Source organism: Melanerpes formicivorus, unplaced genomic scaffold, assembly GCF_026170545.1.
Source record: "Melanerpes formicivorus ecotype bairdi unplaced genomic scaffold, bMelFor1.0.p_v2 SCAF_1, whole genome shotgun sequence".
Classification (NCBI taxonomy): domain Eukaryota; kingdom Metazoa; phylum Chordata; class Aves; order Piciformes; family Picidae; genus Melanerpes; species Melanerpes formicivorus.
In genome coordinates this window covers 60,843,023-60,861,404 of record NW_027142353.1, presented here as the reverse complement: position 1 = coordinate 60,861,404, position 18,382 = coordinate 60,843,023, and the positions used below count along the sequence as shown (strand labels likewise).

At 38.8% G+C, this 18,382-nt stretch overlaps 1 protein-coding gene across 1 annotated transcript in view; it reads left to right on the top strand.

Annotated features, from left to right (window-relative positions):
* The window catches only part of DYNC2H1 (dynein cytoplasmic 2 heavy chain 1), a 157,162-nt gene that overhangs the window by 33,357 nt on the left and 105,423 nt on the right, over positions 1 to 18,382 (top strand). The window contains exons 25-41 of the mRNA XM_068148259.1: positions 66 to 236; positions 424 to 806; positions 1,743 to 1,875; positions 1,966 to 2,083; positions 2,779 to 2,891; positions 2,984 to 3,103; positions 5,096 to 5,246; positions 6,730 to 6,932; positions 7,952 to 8,134; positions 8,709 to 8,891; positions 9,053 to 9,276; positions 10,090 to 10,205; positions 12,034 to 12,233; positions 13,219 to 13,483; positions 13,812 to 14,019; positions 15,679 to 15,808; positions 17,679 to 17,834. Of these exons, the coding sequence (XP_068004360.1) occupies positions 66 to 236; positions 424 to 806; positions 1,743 to 1,875; positions 1,966 to 2,083; positions 2,779 to 2,891; positions 2,984 to 3,103; positions 5,096 to 5,246; positions 6,730 to 6,932; positions 7,952 to 8,134; positions 8,709 to 8,891; positions 9,053 to 9,276; positions 10,090 to 10,205; positions 12,034 to 12,233; positions 13,219 to 13,483; positions 13,812 to 14,019; positions 15,679 to 15,808; positions 17,679 to 17,834 (3,057 nt within the window). The remainder of the gene's footprint in view (positions 1 to 65; positions 237 to 423; positions 807 to 1,742; positions 1,876 to 1,965; positions 2,084 to 2,778; positions 2,892 to 2,983; positions 3,104 to 5,095; positions 5,247 to 6,729; positions 6,933 to 7,951; positions 8,135 to 8,708; positions 8,892 to 9,052; positions 9,277 to 10,089; positions 10,206 to 12,033; positions 12,234 to 13,218; positions 13,484 to 13,811; positions 14,020 to 15,678; positions 15,809 to 17,678; positions 17,835 to 18,382) is intronic.

The following is an 18,382-nucleotide window of genomic DNA, read 5'->3' as shown; positions in this document are numbered from 1 at the left end:
GATGATCATTGAGGTCTCTTCCAAGGGGATGTATTCTGTGATTCACATGTGCATTTTTCCTATAGATGATAATTCCACTCTTAAAATATGTAAGAGGAGAACATCTTTCTCCAGACCACTGGCTGGATCTCTTTCGTCTTCTGGGTCTTCCTCGAGGTACTACACTTGAGGGTTTGCTCTTTGGAGATCTGTTGAAAGTATCAGATGCCATTATAGAAAAAGCCACAGAACTTAAGGTATGAATCATCCCAAATAAAGTTACTAGAATTTTATTTTGTGCTTTATTTTATGTATTATGTTTTGTTCTGTGTGTATATTTGTGGTTTTATTACTATGGAAATATAATTTACGTTATGTTTTTGAATGGAAAGTTAACTGAAATTTCTGTAGTTCCAAATGAAAACTGTTCATGCTTTTGAATAGGATTTGAATTGTCGGGCCCAAGGTGAAATCACAATCAGAGAAGCATTGCGTGAGCTTGAACTGTGGGCAGTTGGAGCTGTCTTTACGTTGACAGATTATGAAGACAGCCAAGGCAAGACCATCAGGCTTATTAAAGACTGGAAGGACATAGTCAACCAAGTTGGAGAACATCGCTGCCTTCTACAGTCTCTCAAGGACTCTCCGTATTACAAAGGTTTTGAAGACAAAGTGTCCATCTGGGAAAAAAAGCTGGCTGACTTGGATGAGTATCTGCAGAATTTAAACCAAATTCAAAGAAAATGGGTCTATTTGGAACCGATATTTGGTCGTGGAGCCCTACCCAAAGAACACGCTCGCTTTAATAGAGTGGATGAAGACTTTAGGTTAGTAGTATGGAATATGGTTTGTTTTTCTGTAGTATCTTTGACATGTGTAGGCAAGAACATTCTTCATTTCTTTCAAGAATAATTTCTTGTTGAAGACAAGCACTGTGTTCTCAAGGAAAGTACACAGATGGACTTCTGGGAGAAGCAGATGGTCCATTTGTTCCAAACAACTCAAGGACATAAAAAGGGAGATTTTAGAAATATAGAATGATCTGTCTTGTTTGGACTTATTAGAAGGAAATAAAAGGCAAGAATTGAATACAAGCCCTATGAGGAAAGACTGAGGGAGCTGGGATTGCTTAGCCTGGAGAAGAGGAGACTTAGGGGTGACCTTATCACTCTCTACAACTACCTGAAGGGAGGTTGTAGACAGGCAGATGATGGTCTCTTCTCCCAGACAGCCAGCACCAGAACAAGAGGACACAGTCTCAGGCTGCGCCAGGGGAGGTTTAGGTTGGATGTTAGGAAGAAGTTCTATACAGAGAGAGTGATTGCCCATTGGAATGGGCTGCCTGGGGAGGTGGTGGAGTTGCCGTCATTGGAGGTGTTCAGGAGGAGACTTGATGGGGTGCTTGGTGCCATGGGTTAGTTGTTTAGGTGGGTTGGATTGGTTGATGGGTTGGACGCGATGATCTTGAAGGTCTCTTCCAACCTGGTCTGGTTTATTCTAAATAAAGTTTATTCTAAATAAAATTTTCTTGATTTTGGGTAGAACAATTTTATCAAGGAAAGGTTGTTGAATTACATTGGAGAAACATGGATGTAAACTCTGAAATGGTTCATTATTAATACCGAAGCCTGAAAGTTAGATACCAGATAATGATGTGACATATACTTTAACTTTTATATACATAACTACTTATAGATCATATTCAGATGAAAATTCTAGTGGTTGTTTTATGAATTACTGTATTTTGTGTTTCCCCTGTTAAGATCCATTATGTCAGATATCAAGAGTGACAATAGGATAACATCGCTGAATGCCCGGACAGGAATAAGAAATACCTTAATTACCATACTTGATCAGCTTCAGAGATGTCAGAGATCTTTGATGGAATATTTGGAGGTACAGCTGACATTAATATAGTTTTCCATAAAGAAAGTCAGTAAGTTTGAATTTAAATGAGCAAAACTTATGTGTTTTGTTTTTACGTAGGAAAAGCGCTCAGCATTTCCAAGATTCTATTTCATTGGTGATGATGACTTACTAGAAATTCTAGGGCAGTCCATGAATCCTCTTGTTATCCAGTCTCATCTGAAGAAACTTTTTGCTGGTAATGCATTAATCTTCATTTCATTGAGTCCATCATCAGTAAATTTGCAGATGACACCAAGCTGGGGGCAGGAGTTGATCTGCTGGAGGGTAGAGAGGCTCTGCAGAGGCACCTCGACAGGCTGGACAGATGGGCAGAGTCCAATGGCATGAGATTTAACACATCCAAGTGCCAGGTTCTGCACATTGGCCACAACAACCCCATGCAGTGCTACAAGCTGGGGTCAAAGTGGCTGGAGAGCGGCCAGGCAGAGAGGGACCTGGTTAATGGTAGGCTGAACATGAGCCTACAGTGTGCCCAGGTGGCCAAGAGGGCCAATGGCACCCTGGCCTCTATTGGGAGCAGTGTGGCCAGTGGGAGCAGGGAGGTCATTCTGCCCCTGTACTCAGCACTGGTTAGGCCACACCTCAAGTCCTGCGTCCATTTCTGGGCCCCTCAATTTAGGAAAGATGTGGACTTGCTGCATGGTTTAGTTGACTAGGTGGTGTTGGATGATAGGTTGGATAAGATGATCTTGAAGGTCTCTTCCAACCTGGTCTGGTCTATTCTATTCTATTCTTGAAATGTACTTATTTAGTAATTAGGTTATTCAGTGCTAAATAATCTGTTGCAAACTTCCTTTCTTTCTGGTACTAGACACTAAGGATGTTTGACTTCAACAATATATAACTTTATTGCTGTTTTCTGCTTAATAGGCATTAATAGTGTGAGCTTTGATGAAGAATTCAAATACATAGTTGCCATGAAGTCTGTAGTAGGAGAAACTGTGCCACTTAGAAATAAAGTTCTTCTGTCAAATGATGTGGAGGTAAGAAAATCACATCCAAGTATAGTTCAGGTGTCTTTGAGAAGCTTTGTAATGTAAATGTTGAGACTTTTTTTTTTTCATCTCCTTGTCAGGTATGGCTTAACAATTTGGCTTTGGAGATGAAGGAGACACTGAAAAAAATGTTAATTGACTGTGTTGATGCTGGAAAAAAATCACAAGGTTCAGTTGATCCATCCTTCTTTCCTTCCCAGGTAGTAGCTGATCTAGTAATGCCACTGTGTAGTCCAATTAAGCTATGTGTATACCAATTAAGTATGTGTGTATCCACTGTGTATACCAATTAAGCTAGTTTTTGAAGTCTCATAAACAAGTGGTTGAGTCACCAACCCTGAATATGTTTAAAGGTCATTTGAACGTGGTGCCTGGGGATATAGTTTGGGGGTGAACCTTGTAGAGTAGGCTTATCGATTGGACTTGGTGATCCTGAGAGTCTTGTCCAATAGGAGTGTTTCTGTGATTCTGTGATCTAGTCTCAAGCTGTACCAGGGGAGGTTTAGGCTGGATATTAGGAAGCAACTCTTCACACAAAGAGAGATTGACCATTGGAATGGGCTGCCCAGGGAGGTGGTGGAGTCACCATCACTGGAAGTGTTTAAAATAAGACTGGATGAAACACTTGGTGTCATGGTGTAGTTGATTAGATGGTGTTGGGTGATGGGTTGGACTCGATGATCTTGAAGGTCTTTTCCAACCTGGTTAATTCTGTATTTTGAGGGTTTTTTTTTAAGGGTACATAGAAATTTGGAAGAAAATAACCCCAAACAAACCCATTTTATTCACTTTTAGTATAGACAAATTCTTTAAATGCCTAGAGAAATTCTTTAAAATGTGTAGAGACATTATTTAATATATGGTGTTTGTGTTCTTTTGTAAGCATTTGGAATGCTCAAGACTTTTGCATAGCATATGATTTGACATCCTTCTCTATATCAAATGTAAATCTCCATCTTCATTGATGGGGAATGTTACAGGCAGGGCTGCTAAGACTCAGTAACATAAAAACTCCTTTCAGAGTTGGATTGAAAAATATAGTTTCTAAAGCTTACCTGTGTAAGCAGAAATAGTTGTGGACATGAAATTCTTTGATGCAGTTTGACCAGTAGCACAGAGAATCACACAGAGTGACAAAATGGTTGTGGTGGGAAATGACCTTTAGAGCCCTTTGGTCGTGCAGGGTCACCTAGAGCCACTTTGCCCAACATGTCCTTGCAGAATCACAAAACTCTAGAATCATAGAATTCACTTAGTTGGAAGAGACCTTTAAAGATCATCTAATCCAACTCCCTTGCAGTAAACTCCTGGTAACTTTCTTTTCCTTAACATGCTTAAAGATGACATTTCCAGGGGTGAAGGCCAAGCTGACTAGCATGTAGTTTCCTCCTTGTCCTTTTTGAAATTTGGGGTGACACTGACTTTTCCTCCAGTCTCCAGGCACATCTTCCATTCTCCATGACTTCAGCAATAAAATCTGCCAGCTCCCTCAGCAGTTTTGATTACACCCTGTCAGGGCCCATGGATTTGTGCATGTTCAGTTTACCCAAACAATCTCCAATCAAATCCTCCATGCCTTTCTTCACTCTGCCTTTTACTGGCAGTGACTGGGGTTTCTGAGGACTGACCTTAGCAGTCAAGACTGGAGCATGGAAGGCATTCAGTAACTCCACCTTCTCTCTATCCCCATCTGTATCCATCTGTATCCCTCTGTGTCTGTATCCCCATCACCAGGGCACCCACCTCATTCAGCAGTGGCCCTGGTTTTCCTTATCACAACTCTTCTTCTTGTCTTTGACATCCCTTGCCACATTCCATTCTAAGAGTGCCTTGGCTTGCTTTGTTGCATCCCTACATACTCCCAACAGTGTTCCTGTATCCCTCCCAAGTGGCCATTTTGTAAACTTGCTTCTGATGAATCATTTAACGGGAAAAATCACTTGGAAAAGCTCTCTACCACCTGCTGCAGAGCAGCTAAGGGATTTGCTGCATTAGATACATTGAAAGCTTTGGGGGATTTTTGTCAGGTTTTATGATGGCTGTATTTGCTCCCAAAAACATAGTGTGTGGCTGTGGTTAAAAATGGTTCCAGTAAAGTACTTGAAATGTGAAATATAATAAGAAATTACTAATGAACTGAGAAACTTACTTTTCTTAGTATCTTCTTGTAACTTGAACTTTCTCTTCCAAAGATTCTTTCCTTGGCAGAACAAATTCAGTTCACTGAAGATGTTGAAAATGCTATCCAGGACCATAAGCTGCAACAATTAGAATCACAGCTCGTGACTAAACTGGAACATTATACTAGCATTGATACTAGTATAGGAGACACTAGGAATACAGGTATAAAAATGATAAATCATATCTAATTCTTTGTAATGACTTTGTAGTTCTTTGATATTTAACATTCTGTTTATTTGAACAGGAAAATGTACAAATCTCTCTTGATTTGAGTTCATGAGGTTGAGTTACATAAAGTTACTCACCTGTTGCTGCCACAGTTAGTAGGTTTACTATGTCAGACTGAAGTATGCATTTTTATGTAGATTAAAAATGTATTTCCAAAGTTCTTTAATTGATGTCTGTAACAACTTTTAGAAGTTTTTGTTTTATATATTTACTGATAATTTTTCCTCACCTGCTGAACTGTTCTATAGTGTTGTGTGTTGTGGCCAAACAGCAGGTGAAGTATGTTATGGCATGCCAGTATATTCTGTACAACAGTGTAGGTGATTGTCTTTTTCTGTATTAGATATATACACCTGTATCTCAACTAAAAATTCTTGAGTACCTCTGCAGTAAAACTAATAAACTCAAGACATGATCATTCTGAATCTCACACAGTCTAAATGAGTTGGAATAATTATACCTTTGTGTGCTTATTCCTCTCTTTTGACTAGAAGTCTGAGTGCCTCAGATATAAAATTCTGTAATGTAGATTAACTGAGATGGCTTTTACCCAGTATGTATAAAAAGACTGGATTTGACATGTAGTTGACAATCTTCCAACACATTTTTATAGCTGCTTGCTGTATTAAATTCCAATTCAGAAGCTATGAGATGTTAACATTTGATACATTAATTTGGAATAGGATTCATGTCACCTACCTTCAGCAGTCAGTGTGATTCTTTATCTAGGCTCCCTTTCAATCCTCATGGGGAAAATTTCACCAGTTACAGAATAGTGTTCATTCTATGCATTGTATAACATACTTACAATAACTGTTCAGTTTGGATGTGATTCTGAAGTTAATTGCATAACTATCCTCACTTACTTTCCCATCATGGAATGGTACAGGATCGCATCAACTGGATTTCTTTCAAATTAAACTAAATTAAACAATATGCTCTCAGACTACACCTAATGCATCCTGTCCGCTAATGAATATTCATTCCACATCATCCTAATGAGTCTCAGTAAAATCTCCAGAGTGCATGTAGAGTGATTAGTGTGATTTTCACATCCTCAGCAGATCAATTAACAGTTTGTGCCACACTGACTACTGAAGTGGACTTAACTGTAAATGTTCCTGGAATAAGTTGCTTTCTAGAAAAGCCTCTGTCTCTCCCTCTTGGGCACAGAGGCAGACAATATCACTGATAAGTGATTGAAGCTACATAATTTTCAGTCAGGAACTCATTTTATGCTGCTTGCTTTAGATAATAAATATTTCTATTTATAAATCAAAGCAAAATCTGGACAAATTCTGCTGGTAATAGAAAGCAACACAATGAACCTGAGAATGGGTAATGTATCCTTCTTATTACACTGTTGTGATCTTTTTCTTTCTTTTTTTTGTGTGTGTGTGTGTGTGTTTATTTGCAGAATCAGGAGTTCTGGAGCTCAAGCTTAAAGCTCTGATTCTTGATATCATTCATAACATTGATATTGTGAAGCAGCTGAATCAAGCTCAGGTTCACAGTGTTGAAGACTGGGCTTGGAAGAAGCAGCTGAGATTTTATATGAAAGACCAAAAATGTTACATTCAGATGGTAGATGCTGAACTCCAATATACTTATGAATATCAGGTGTGGTACTTTTAAGTTTTACCTTGTGGGTTTTATAACACTTTCTCATTTCACATGTCTCCTGGTTGCCTCCTAACTGTGTTGTGTCCTTGGCATGCTGTTTGTGGTGGGTTGAAGTTTCTCCCCAGCATTAACTCACCACAGACTAACTCACTTGGAAACAAATGGAAGCTGTATTTACAAGCAAAAACTGCACTCTACAATGGACTGCAATGAATATCTACAAAATATGCAGCATTTACAACATTATACAGATATTTACAATTAGCAAATAACACAGAAATCCCCCTGGTCTCCAAAAGAGGCCAGGGAAGCTGCTCCACTGCCCCCACAAACCTCCTCCCTTCTCCCCTTTGTACTAGAGAGAGAAAAGAGAGGAGTTGAGAGAAAAAAAGGTTAGCTTATCTTCACAAGGCCACCCAGAAGTGTTGTTATCTCCTGAGTGAAGCAAAACGGCCAAGAAGAGAAAAGAAAGGAGTGGGAAGAGAATGTCGATGCCGCTTCTTTTTACCCCAGATTTCCACTCAGTGAATTTGTTTAGAATAATCTTTTGTTTTCCTTTTTACACCCAGTAGTGATTTATTTATGTTTTTCTACTTTTCTGCTCAAAATCTGCAGCTAAATTTTAAATGCATAGCCCAAAACTGCCACACTGTTTCACAGAAAATACTGAAAGACAGGGTTATAATTTTCATTCTTGATTCTGATGGGGTAAATATAAGCTGTATGGAAATCAGTTACCCTGTCCTATAAATATTTTCTAATGTGCTTGCTACTTTTGTATATCAAAGTACATTTCCATTTAACCAGTTTTCTTAATTCTAAAAGAAAAAAAAAGCTTTGTCATTTGATATAAAATCAGAAAAATTTGTACCTGTAAACGATTTCATATACTTAATGAGATGTTAACCTTGACTGTCATGTTATATTTTCAAATGAATGACTTAACAAAGGAAATTGCATTGACAATAATTTCTGTCCACCACTCAAAATAATTTGTATGTTCTTTTTTTCTGCAGGGTAACTCCCCTAAGCTTGTTTATACACCATTGACAGATAAGTGTTACCTAACTCTTACTCAGGCTATGAAGATGGGCCTTGGAGGCAATCCCTATGGTCCAGCTGGAACAGGAAAGACAGAATCAGTAAAGGCCTTGGGTGGACTTCTTGGAAGACAAGTATTAGTCTTTAATTGTGATGAGGTAAATATGGTTCTATGTAGTTCAGGAAATGAATGTCTGTGCTCGTACTTCATAAAACCATACTACATGCCATGGTTTAGTTAGTCATGAGGTGTTGGGTGATAGGTTGGACTTGGTAGAATAGAATAGAATAGAATAGAATAGAATAGAATAGAATAGAATAGAATAGAATAGAATTAACCAGGTAGGAAAAGACCTTTGATATCATCGAGTCCAATCTATCCTCCAACACCATCTAATCAACTAAACCATGGCACCAAGCACCCCATCAAGTCTCTTCCTAGACACCTCCAGTGATGGTGACTCCACCACCTCCCTGGGCATCCCATTCCAATGGCCAATCCCTCTTTCTGTGAAGAGCTTCTTCCTAACATCCAGCCTAAACCTCCCCTCTCTGATGTCTTTTCCAACCTTACTGCTTCTATGATTCTATATTCTAGAAATATTTTTGATGATTTGTGAGCTTCCATTAGAAATTTTTGGATGTTTCCAATGGCATTTGTTACAGTTGAGAAGACAAGTCTTGCATTATTTTCTTTTATTTGAATTTTGATACTATTCTCTTTACTTTAAGGGTATTGATGTGAAGTCGATGGGGCGCATATTTGTGGGCTTAGTGAAGTGTGGTGCCTGGGGCTGTTTTGATGAATTCAATAGACTTGAGGAAGCTGTATTGTCTGCAGTGTCCATGCAGATTCAGACAATTCAACATGCACTGAAGAAACATAGTCCTGTATGTGAGATGCTTGGCAAAAAGGTACAGCAAAAACTTCCTGATTTCCTTCTTATAAAAGCAGTCTATAAACAACTCTGGGTCAACCCCCAAAACTGACTTCTGTAAATAAATGCAGTCCACTCAACAGTTTTCAGTACTGTTTCATATGGCAATGTACTGTTACTCTGCACTTCTCATGCTAGGTTGAAATGGATCATAATTCTGGGATTTTTATCACTTTGAATCCTGCTGGAAAAGGTTATGGTGGAAGACAAAAACTGCCTGATAACCTCAAGCAACTTTTCAGGCCAGTTGCTATGACTCACCCAGACAATGAGCTCATTGCCGAAGTGATTTTGTACTCGGAAGGCTTTAAAGAAGCTAAGATACTTGGTAGAAAATTAGTGGCTATTTTTAATCTAGCAAGGTAAGTTTGTTTGCTTTCTTTTTCTATTTTTTTATGTATTTTATTTTTTCCCCCAGTTGTGTTACTTTCTAATTCCCTTCCTTCTTGCATTTATTTTATCATTGATCTTTGTGGCTATCTCACTGCCATCTTGCTTTGTCTGCATCTAGTCTATGCAAAGCATGACTGTAGGGATACAATCTACAAGTACACTGTGAATTTTGTGTAATATTTTATGCCTTGGATATTGGAGAAACCTGTGTGTCAGAATCAAAGCTAGACATAAAACCTCAGGTTTGAAGTCATCTGAACATTCAGTACAGCTCTTAAAGCTGAATGGTATACCATGCAAATCTCTGTAGATACTAATTAAATAAATACCTATGAAAATATCCCAATATAATGGGGGTTCAGAGTAAAACTATCTCCAATACAGTTATAATCTCAAGGTGGCAATGTACTGCTCCCCTACTACACTCACTAAATAGTAATGTGAGCATCTGGGTGTTCTCAAGCATTGATTTGAAATTAGACTCTTGGAGTTGTTGAAATGGGAATGACTACTTGATTATAAGAGTGTCTAGAAAGAACAAAATACAGAGGTTTTAATTAGTGCCTTGAGGGACAATAATTAGTAGCTGTTCAAGGTACTCCATCTGAAATTTTCAGACTGTCAATTGCTTATATCTCTGAAATATATTTGAAGTGATGCTGAAGATACTAATCAGTTACTCTTTTGCCCAGAACCATTTTGTGAGCCTATTCATTAGCCAAATAAAATTTTCAGGCACTATCACCTAAAGCTTATTACAGTATTGCTGTTTTTAAATGTAGGGAGCTTCTGACACCACAGCAGCACTATGATTGGGGTTTACGAGCACTGAAGACTGTTTTGAGAGGCTGTGGCAGTCTTCTTCATCAGATGAAGAAAAGTGAAGCAAAGCAAGAAAGTAAGGTTGATTATGCTAAACTCTTGATTATTTAGGATATTGTACAGGTAGCATTTTGCTACAGCATTCTCATTCACTGGGATATTTGTCAAAGTCCTTCATTAGAAGATCACAAAAGACTGTTGTCATATTCTAGATTGAACTTTCATTATGATAAGAACATGGATATAGGACTTCATTCTGGGATGATTTTGAGTGATTCTGAAAGACAGTTGTTTTCACTTGGTTTAGGACAGGACAGTTGAACTTCTGATTCATCAGTCATCAGGCCATTTTGATTTTATTTGAGAACTGCTAAAATTGTCTTGTGGAGTAAGATTGGTAGAAAGAGGGTAGAATAGAATAGAATAGAATAGAATAGAATAGAATAGAATAGAATAGAATAGAATAGAATAGAATAGAATAGAATAGAATAGAATAGGAGTTAACCAGGTTGGAAAAGACCTTTGAGATCATCGAGTCCAACCTATCATCCAACACCCTCTAATCAACTAAACCATAGCACCAAGCACCCCATTCAGTCTCTTCCTAAACACCTCCAGTGACGGTGACTCCACCACCTCCCTGGGCAGCCCATTCCAACGGCCAATCACTCTTTCTATGAAGAACTTCTTCCTAACCTCCAGCCTAAGTATAAGGACAGGTAGGAATTATAGAGATGTGTTGGACTAGACTGGGTTACTGTTTTTCAGAAGAGATTTTTCAGGTGATTGTTGTTTAGATGTTAAATGAGTTGGAATTAAGAGTGTGGGATGAAAGAATATTTCACATCTTTAGGACAGAATTGCTGCTGCTTAATTACTTAACAAGCCTGTATCTGAAAGTTTTCCGAGGCAGCCTTGGTTTACAAACTTTGACATCTGACAACTTTAAGGACTTTGTAATTGGCTTAATTGTGGATCTGCCCAAGAAGGATTACCAGCAATGTGTTTTAGGGCACATTCCTATCACTCTTCCTTCTGTGTTATTTTAGATACATGTTTAGGTATGTGAAGTTTGCTAAAGTTTATTTGGTCTGGTTTAAAATATAACTTTTGGTAAGCCTGTGAAAGGTAGGATAGATGGATTTAACTTATGATTTAAATATAGACAACAGAGATTGGAATCAATATGGCTGACCAATATGATCGAGTATTATTCCTTTATTGTTCCAGTAGTGCAGGCCTATGGTGCAGGCCTATGGTGTGAGTATAGCACAGTAAAGTAAAGCATAGAAGAAGAAGAGAAAGGAAAGGCAGAAGTGCATAGCAAGGGAACTTCTGCAACTTATATAAACTCGGAGTGCCTTGTTGGCATGGCTTCATTGGTTCCCTGTGAGTGACCACACATTGCACTACTACAGATTATTGGTCCAATTACTAACCACACACAAGGTTTGTTGATGCAGGTGCATGTCCTGTTGTCCCAAGATAACTTGCTGTGTTTATAGCTACCAGTGCCTGTTTTAGTTACATGCTCCAGGCACAGCACTGTTTTGCTAAACTGCTAGCTGGCTCTGCACTTACGCTGAGCATTGCCTACCACCATGTCAGGCTCTAGCCTACACTGCCAGGTTGCTCACGCTGCTCGTTGCTGGCATTGCCACATTTAAACATAGAAATTTTTCTTTGGTTTGTTTGTTGATTTTCATCTCTTAGCTTGAGAAGATTAAAATATTTCTGACCGTAAGGCAGTAGTCTAACTTCCAAGTAGAAAAGTACATCAACTAGAATGTAGTCTGCATTGTGATTCCACCTTCAACATCTTAGCAGTATGAACTGAAGTGCTGAAGGCAAATGAACTCAACAAACAGCTTAAACTGATCTGGCTTCTTTACTTTTATTTCCAGTTAATGAAAGCCACATGGTGGTTCAAGCTCTGCGCCTCAATACCATGTCAAAGCTCACGTTTGCAGACTGTGCACGTTTTGATGCGCTGGTTAAAGATGTGTTTCCTGGAATTGACTTTAAAGACGTGGAGTATGCCGAGTTAACTACAGCTTTACAACAAGTCTTTGAAGAAGCAAACTTGGAAATTATAAGCAGCCAGGTAAGCATAGCTGCAGCAGCAAGAAGATTCAAGTTATTTTGAATTAGAACTGATAAACTTTATGTTCATTTGAAAGAAATTTTTTTCTTGTCTTGACTGGGTGCTGGGCCAACTCTGTATGTGCTAGATATATATATATAGATATAGATATATATATATATATATATACACCATAACCTGGGAAGGTTGGACCAGATAATCCTTGGGGTCCCTTCCAACCTGTCATTATGTGATCCTGTGATTTTTTTTATAAAAAAGTGAGAACTGATAGTTAGATAATAGTTATATGTATGTAAAAAATAGATGTGTGTGTTTGAAGCATGGTAGATCAGCTGTTTGAAAGACAACTAGTGTAACACAACTTAAGATGTGAACATGTGACACAGCTTTCTTTAAGCCAGGTACAAACACCATTGACTGTTTCGAACAGTGAAAGAATTTTTTATACATAATCCTTTCTGTGTCTTTATAGTTATTTGTTTTAGAGCTGGATGAATAGAATAGAATAGAATAGAGTAGAATAGGATAGAATAGGGTAGAATAGGATAGGATAGAATAGAATAGACCAGACCAGACCAGACCAGGTTGGAAGAGACCTTCAAAATCATCGAGTCCAACCTATCATCCAACACCACCTAATCAACTAAACCATGGCACGAAGCACCCCAGCCAGTCTTGTCCTAAACACCTCCAGTGATGGTGACTCCATGAAGTTATGAGACTAAAGGTTCATTAATTGCTGAGTGAAAATATGTCCAAAGAGGTCTGATATTTTTATAGTTGTAATTTAGTGAAATGCTTCTACCATGCAAAATAAGTTTCTTTATATTCATAATTTTAGTTACTTCTGCAAATGTCTATTGCTTAAAAAGATAAACATACAGAAACAAAGTGACTGCATGCAATCTAAATTGGAAAATCATTAAAAAATGACCATGGTTTAGCTCTACAATTTTACATATCCACTCTCTCTTTTGTTACCTAGATCAAGAAAGCTTTGGAATTATATGAACAGCTATGTCAAAGAATGGGTGTAGTTATTGTAGGTCCAAGTGGTGGAGGTAAATCAACACTTTGGCGGATGTTAAAGGCAGCACTTGGTAAAACTGGCAAAGTAGTGAAACAGTATACAATGAATCCCAAAGCTATGCCTCGACACCGCTTCCTAGGCCACATTGACATGGATACCAGAGAATGGTCTGATGGTGTGCTCACAAATAGTGCTCGACAAGTGGTACGAGAACCCCGAGGTATGTATGTGAGGGAGCATCATGATGCTTAAATGACTCAAATTGTTTGTTTTCAGTTACGTTTTCAGATTATATTAGTATTTGTGGATAGCATAAGGTAAACAACCTTTGTGTGACAATCATAGTAAATAGCATTGATATATACTTTCCATATTTTGTTATAAGGCTACAAAAATAGGCAGCAGAAGATAAAGCATGTAAGAAATACCTTCATAAAGCTTATATTTAAGTTATAATGAACAGCAAGTATTAAATAGTATGAAAATAGTGAAGGGTGATGCTCTTTAAGTGTTTTCCTTGAGTTTGATCATTTTGTGTTTGGAAATAGATATTACTTCATGGATAATTTGTGATGGTGATATTGACCCTGAGTGGATCGAGTCTTTGAATTCTGTGTTGGATGACAACAGACTGTTGACTATGCCTAGTGGAGAAAGGATTCAGTTTGGCTCAAATGTCAACTTTATATTTGAAACTCACGACCTTAGCTGTGCCTCTCCTGCTACAATATCTCGAATGGGAATGATCTTTCTGAGGTAAGTCACAGGGCTATTACATACTCTTGCTGTAAGTAAATACATGCTTACTTTTCTTGAAAGATAGTGGGTGCAGCAGTTTAATTAATTGGTTACACTTATGAAACAAATCACTGGGGAACTTTGCTTTAGGTTGCATGACCCTGCTGCGCTGTCATGTTGTAATCTTTTGACTTAGATATCACAGACTTTTTGAAAGAGAAATGTTGGAACCCCCTCAGGTGCCCCTGTATAATAGATTTGCTGTTCTTAGTGAACCTGTTTTCACCAAAAACAATGTTCAGCAAGTGAAACCAGCTAACAGCAGGTATGAAAGCTTGTCTAGTTTACGTGGTTCAGAGAGGCTAGGAGTGGGCAAACTTACTGTGAAAACATCTACAGTTAAGAGGAAATGATGGGTACTTGTCACTGGGGACTCACTTCTGAAGGGCATTGATGGTCCTATAGGCAGACCTGATCCACTCCCCACCTGGGACCAGGGTGAAGGACACAGTAAGAAAACTTCCTAGACTGGTCTGCCCAACTGACTACTACCCCTTGTTGGTTTTCCAAGTAGGCAATGATGAAATTTCAAAAAGAAGTTTGAGATCAATGCAGAAGGACTTCAGAGCCCTGGGACAAATGGTTAAGGGGTCAGGAGCACAAGTAGTATTTGCTTCTGTCCCTCCCCTAGCTATGCCTAATGATGGAATAAACAGGAAAATCCAGCAGATTAATGCCTGGCTGCAGGACTGGTGCCAACGGCAGGATTTTGGGTTCTTTGATCATGAGCTACTCTACAAGACCCCAGGCCTGCTGACTCTAGAAAAAAACTGCTTGTCTTTACGAGGAAAAAGAATCCTGGGACAAGAACTAGCAGGGCTGATTGATAGGCCTTCAAACTAATTTCTAATGGGGAAGGGGGAAAAATGAGCCTCAGTGAGGACATTCCTGGGACAATTGTGAGGCAGGGTACCAGCTCCATTGCTATCCCAGGGGCTGTAGGGGATAGTGGATTATGCAACACCCACAATGGTAACAGATACTCCTCTCCTAAGTCTCTGAAGTGTCTGTATACCAACGCAAGATGCATGGGAAATAAGCAGGATGAACTAGAAATCTGGGTGCAGTCACAGGGCTATGATCTTGTTGCAGTTACAGATAACTAAAGACAAACATGGGCCCCAATGGGGTGCATCCATGAGTGCAGAGAGAGCTGGCTGATGCCGTTGCTGACCCTCTCTCCATCATCTTTGAAAAGTCATGGAGAGCAGGGGAGGTGTCTGATGGCTGGAAGATAGCAAATGTCACTCCAGTCTTCAAAAAAGGCAAGGAGGACCCAGGCAACTACAGACCAGTCAGCCTCACCTCCAACCCTGGAAAAATGATGGAGCAGCTCATCCTGGATGCATTCCTGTGTGGACTACGCTAAGTGATCCTGCTTTGGCAGGGGCGTTGGACCTGATGAACTCTTGAGGTCCCTTCCAACCTCTAATATACTGTGATACTGTGATTCCTGGTTTGTACCTCACCCTTAGAGAGCCCAAGTATCAGTTACAAATTCCGGTTAAAGTATTTCCCTGATTTTTTTCAGGAATTCTGTCTTTCCTTTGACCTCTTCGTCTGAAGATGCGGATGTCTTGTATTTATGTGAATCTTGTTTTATTTGGTTTGATTTAGTGATGAAGATACAGACCTTAATTCTCTGATAAAGTCTTGGCTAAGAAGTCAGCCTGAAGAATGCAGATACAACCTTGAAAATTGGATTGGGGACTACTTTGAAAAGGCTTTAAACTGGGTTGTGAAGAAGGTTGGTAATTGAATGCTCACATTTCAACTTCTGCTAAGGATGATTCACTTTTCTAGTTTAACACCAAAGAGATCATTTGTGCTCCTTTTGAAATTTTAAGTAGAAGGAAATCTCAGTGCTCTTTTGATGGCTGTTTCCTTAGGAAGATTAGTACTGGAATTATTCAAGTCAATTTCCAAAACCTGATTACTGTACATGAGATTTTGAAATATTTAATAGGATTTTAAGTGCATGTATTGCTGTGAAACTTAATAGCTGTCTTTAATACTCCATACCAGACATTTTTCTATAGAAGTTTTTTGGATATTTGAAAGATCTGAATGTCTAAACTGAAAAATGGAAAATAAATTGCTGTTTATAGTAAAAAAAAAACCCAGCTAAAATTTGACAAGTTGCATAGTGCAGACTGAAGCTTGTAATAGGGGAGAAATGCATTGCTAAATAGGTAAAAAGATTGATAGAGGTATGTATAAAAATTAGCTTGATTGTTCACAATGCTTAATTTTAACAGCACCCACTAATTTGTCCTGGATCTAGGTATATAACATTAGCACCAAAGTATTCTACTCAAAACCTTAACTGAAATATGCTGTAATAGGTGAAAGGTAATATGTAATTACACACTGAAAAAGAATATCCAAAACCTTGTCCATTATCTGGATTCTGGTATTCTGTGATGTACGTAAAGATAACTGTTCTGCATATATTGGATTTTTTTCTTTAAGGATTCTAGATGCTTCCCTGCCTCTCCCTTCCTCTGGAATTGCATTTGCATGGTCCAGGTGGCTTATGTTGCACAAAACATTATTTAGGAGAACGGCCTTGAGGTGGCTCAGTTGGTAGTGCATAAGACCCTTAATGGGAAGGTCGTGTGTTCAAGCCTGCACTGGGCAGTAGTGTCCTCCCTACTCTAGTCATGAGGTCTGTGGTGGCAGGTTGGACTTGATGATCGTTGAGGTCTCTTCCAACCTTAGTGATACTGAATACTGAAACTTGTTCATTATCATACTTACAGAAATCCTCACTGTGTGACCAGAAAGCTAGTGTTTGGGCAGGCCTGTCATTGCCTCCCCTTGGGCAGCATATATGGTCCATGTTTCTACCCCTTCCATGGGTTCTTTCACCCATGGGGATTTTTAGACTTCTAAAGCATCGTCAGTTGGGTACAGAGTTAAAAACATGACATTAATCCTGAGGCTGCATATCCTCTTGGGGACTATCAAACAAAATCCACAAAGAATCCATAGAATAGAATAGAATAGAATAGAATAGAATAGAATAGAATAGAATAGAATAGAATAGAATAGAATAGAATAGAATAGAATAGAATAGAATAGGATAGAATAGACCAGACCAGGTTGGAAAAGACCTTCAAGATCATCAAGTCCAACCCATCACCCAACACCACCTAATCAACTAAACCATGCAACCAAGCACCCTATCAAGTCTCCTCCTAAACACCTCCAATGATGGTGACTCCACCACCTCCCCGGGCAGCCCATTCCAATTGGCAATCACTCTCTCTGTGTAGAATTTCTTCCTAACATCCAGTCTGAACCTCCCCTGGCACAGCTTGAGACTGTGTCCTCTATGATGAGAGAGATTTCCAGTATACAATTATGTTCATTCCTTACAGATTCTCAAAATGATTGCTTATTCTATGTGACCTCAATACACAGTCTGGAGTTAAAACTTCCACATCAGTGCCTAAAAATAGTTTTGTATCAAGGGAATTTCCTAGGACAACAACAGTTTTGAGAGCTTTCTTCATTTGTGGAAGTGTCAAAGAGCAAGACGTAATACTCAGTAGCAATACATCACATTTGTTTTTGGGAATGCATTTTAATCTACTACAACTTGCAACTTACAGAATGACTCTGTGGTAGAAACAAGTTTGGTTGGAACTGTGATGAATGGATTGTCTCATCTTCGTGGCTGTACTGATCGTGGACAGTTCATAATTAACTTGCTGCGTGGTCTTGGTGGCAATCTCAACATGAAGTCACGACAAGAATTTGCAAGAGAGGTAATAATGTTTTCCAGCAGCTTTCTTCAATACTTGTCAGTGTATATAGTAGGAATAGTGATTTTCTGTGTTCTAACAATGCAATCTGTGTTGTCTGTAGAGAAGCAGCTGAAAAACAAAGAGTTGTTTCATATGTCGATGGTATGCTCCTTAGTGCATCCAGGCCAGATAGCAATTCTTTGGTGCTGCATCAAAAGAATGAACTCTATCCATACTGGTTTATGCAGGAACCCACTATAGCAGACTGTGTGTTTATATGTATTATATATATGTAATGGAGATTTATTTTGAGGTTGTGTTGTTTGGTTTTGGTGTTGTTCAGAATGCTTGATATACAATGTGAGGGCCTTCACCAGCTTTATTTTGAGGTTATGTATTGTATGCACTGAGGTGAGGTCCTATTTTTGTATAGATACTTGAGGGCACAAGGACTAGGGAATAGTATTGGAAAACCATATGGGTATACTGGTCCATAACTTTTACAGAGGGTTGTTCCTGGATATAGTTATCTCCCCACTCACACTTGGGTTTTGGTTTGGTGGGAAGGC